Source organism: Chaetura pelagica, unplaced genomic scaffold (assembly GCF_000747805.2).
Source record: "Chaetura pelagica isolate M959 unplaced genomic scaffold, ChaPel_1.0 scaffold2022, whole genome shotgun sequence".
Lineage (NCBI taxonomy): Eukaryota > Metazoa > Chordata > Aves > Apodiformes > Apodidae > Chaetura > Chaetura pelagica.
In genome coordinates, this window is record NW_009952468.1 from 94,065 (window position 1) to 96,659 (window position 2,595).

At 64.0% G+C, this 2,595-nt stretch overlaps 1 protein-coding gene across 1 annotated transcript; it reads right to left on the reverse strand.

Moving 5' to 3' along the window:
• Positions 1-191: 191 nt before the first annotated feature.
• Positions 192-2,383, reverse strand: NDUFS2 (NADH dehydrogenase (ubiquinone) Fe-S protein 2, 49kDa (NADH-coenzyme Q reductase); the record flags this gene model as incomplete). The annotated part of the gene is made up of 9 exons (XM_010008595.1): positions 192-317; positions 453-582; positions 676-795; positions 881-966; positions 1,101-1,178; positions 1,271-1,345; positions 1,431-1,543; positions 1,642-1,762; positions 2,193-2,383. Coding segments are annotated over 9 exons (1,040 nt in total), but the record flags the coding sequence as incomplete, so codon positions are not given.
• Positions 2,384-2,595: the final 212 nt, after the last annotated feature.

Below are 2,595 nucleotides of genomic sequence, written 5' to 3' on the forward strand. Positions count from 1 at the left end.
ACCCTGCAAGGACACGGGGACAGGACTGGTGACATGGTGATACTGCTGGGGAGGCTGAGGCTCTGACCACAGCGCCAGGCCCCCTAACACCAGCCTGGCACAGGAGCAGAGCCCTGGGGACAGGACAGCCCAGCTGGTGACAGCAGGACAAGGATGTTCCCAGGAGGGGCACAGGGCAGCCGGGACATCCTTCACCATCCCAACACCATGAGAAGTGGCACCTTAGGAGCCTCGATAGCCGTGTAGGTGGCCCCGGGGGGCACCTGGTAGCCTTCAGTGTAGAGCTTGAAGTGGTGGATCAGGGACTCCATGGAGGTCTGTGGAGAGCAGAGGGCAGTGTCACCAGGGGTAGGCAGAGGACGCTGCCTGTCCCCTGCCCACTCCTCAGTGGTGGTGACAGGGACAAAGGCAGGACACGTAGCCTCGGGGTGGGGGGAAGGACACATGTTCACCTTCATCTCCGCCCGCTTTGGGGGCGAGATTTTGGCATCATCTACTTTGATCTCCCCCTCGGGCATCTTGTTGAGGCACTGGAGGATGATCCGCAGGGACTGTCGCATCTCCTCCACGCGGCACAGGTACCTGCAGGACCCCATGCCCTCAGTGGGGCAGCCCAGGGAGTAGGGGGTCCCCCCCTACAGCCCCCAGCCCATGGCAGAACCGGGGGACATGCACCTGTCGTAGCAGTCGCCGTGGGAGCCGATGGGGACGTCGAACTCCACTTGGTCGTAGACATCGTAGGGCTGGGTCTTGCGCAGATCCCAGTGGATCCCTGAGCCCCGGAGCATCACCCCACTGGGCAGAGGGAGGGAGGGGTAAGCAGCTTGTCTGAGGGTGCTCAGGTCCCCCCACGACCATCCCCGGGTACCACCAGACCCACCTGAACCCATAGTTCAAGGCCTCCTCTGCTGTGATCACCCCGATGTCGACTGTGCGGTTCTTCCAGATGCGGTTGTTCGTCAGCATCTGCGGGCGGGGGGGTTAATCACCTGGGTGCCTCCTTCCTGCCCTGTCACCTTGTCACCACTGTCACAGGAGGAACAACCCCACGATGGCCATGCCCAAGGGACAGGCCATGCCTCTCTCCCATCCCACCTCACCTCCTCCACCTCGTCTATCCGCAAGGAGAAATTCTTTGCAAACTCGTAGATGTCATCCATCAGCCCCAGGGGCAGGTCCTGGTGGATGGAGAGGGTGGTCAGCTCCTCCCCAGCAGTGGTGGCACTGGGAAGGTGGGCAGGGAAGCCATGGACCCCCAGGGACACCTCACCTGGTGCACCCCGCCGGGGCGGATGTAGGCAGCGTGCATCCGTGCCCCCGAGACCCGCTCGTAGAACTCGAACATCTGGGGGGACAAAGGGGACCCCGTTGCACCCCAGCATGGCCTGGGGCAGCGCTGAGCCCCCAGACCCCCCTGCCCTGGCTGTTACCTTCTCTCTCTCCTCAAACATCCAGAAGAAGGGGGTCATGGCCCCAATGTCCAGTGCGTGCGTCGTCACGGCCATGATATGGTTGAGCAGCCGGGTTATCTCAGCAAAGAGGACTGGGGGGGGCAGGGGGTGAGCACCCCAGGCGCCTGGGGGGACACATGGGGGGGCAGGGTGCTGGGCTGGGAGCTGGAGCCCCCGGGGCCGCCCTCACCTCGGATCCACTGTGCCCGCAGGGGAGGGCGGATGTTGAGCAGCTTTTCCACAGCCAGGGAATAGGCCTGTTCGTTGCACATCATGGAGACGTAGTCGAGGCGGTCGAAGTAGGGCAGAGCCTGTGGGAGAAGCAGCCTTGAGGGGGGCAGGGGGCTGGGGTCCAGCACCAGCCCAGCTCCAGGCACCTCCAGCACAGCAAAAGCTCCAGCCCTGCCTCAGGATGAGGTGGGAAGGAGGGACACATGGAACTGGGTGTGCAGCTGAGAGCGGCCACCTCGGGGCTGCCCTGAGCCACGCTGGCTGGACACGCTGGTGTGCGTGTCCCTGGGCTATTTCAGGCTCCCAGTGGAAAGGTTAAATCCCACTGGGATAATAAACTTGCAGGGCCTGTTTACACGTCCTGACAGGGGAACAGATCCAAGGAGGCTGCTCATGTACCCGATCCGGCCTCTCACCCTCAAGCGCCTCCCCTTGCTCTCCCACCACCAGCACCAGCCCCCAGGACTGGGGAGCGCTGGGAGCCCGCCCCCCTGGGAGCCCACCCCCCACCTGCAGGTACGTCTTGTACTCGATGAGCTTCTCGGTGCCGCGGTGCAGGAGGCCGACGTGGGGGTCACATTTCTTCACCGTCTCCCCGCTCAGCTCCATCACCAGCCGCAGGACCCCGTGGGCAGCCGGGTGCTGTGGCCCGAAGTTGATGGTCAGACTGGAGACTTTCTTGTGAGCCAGCGGGTCCTTGTCTGCTCAGGGAAGAGGGAGTCAGGGGCAACATCCACCCTCAGCCCCTCCTGGCAGGACAGACGGCCAAGTCGAGCTCAGCACTTGGCCAGACACCAGGAATGAGGTGTCCCCATCGCCAGCTCCCACCTCAGGCCAGTCTGAGGCCCCTGGGACAGGGCCAGGGGTCTCCAGGGGGCTCAGCCCACACTGGCCACTCTTGGCCGCCCCGTGT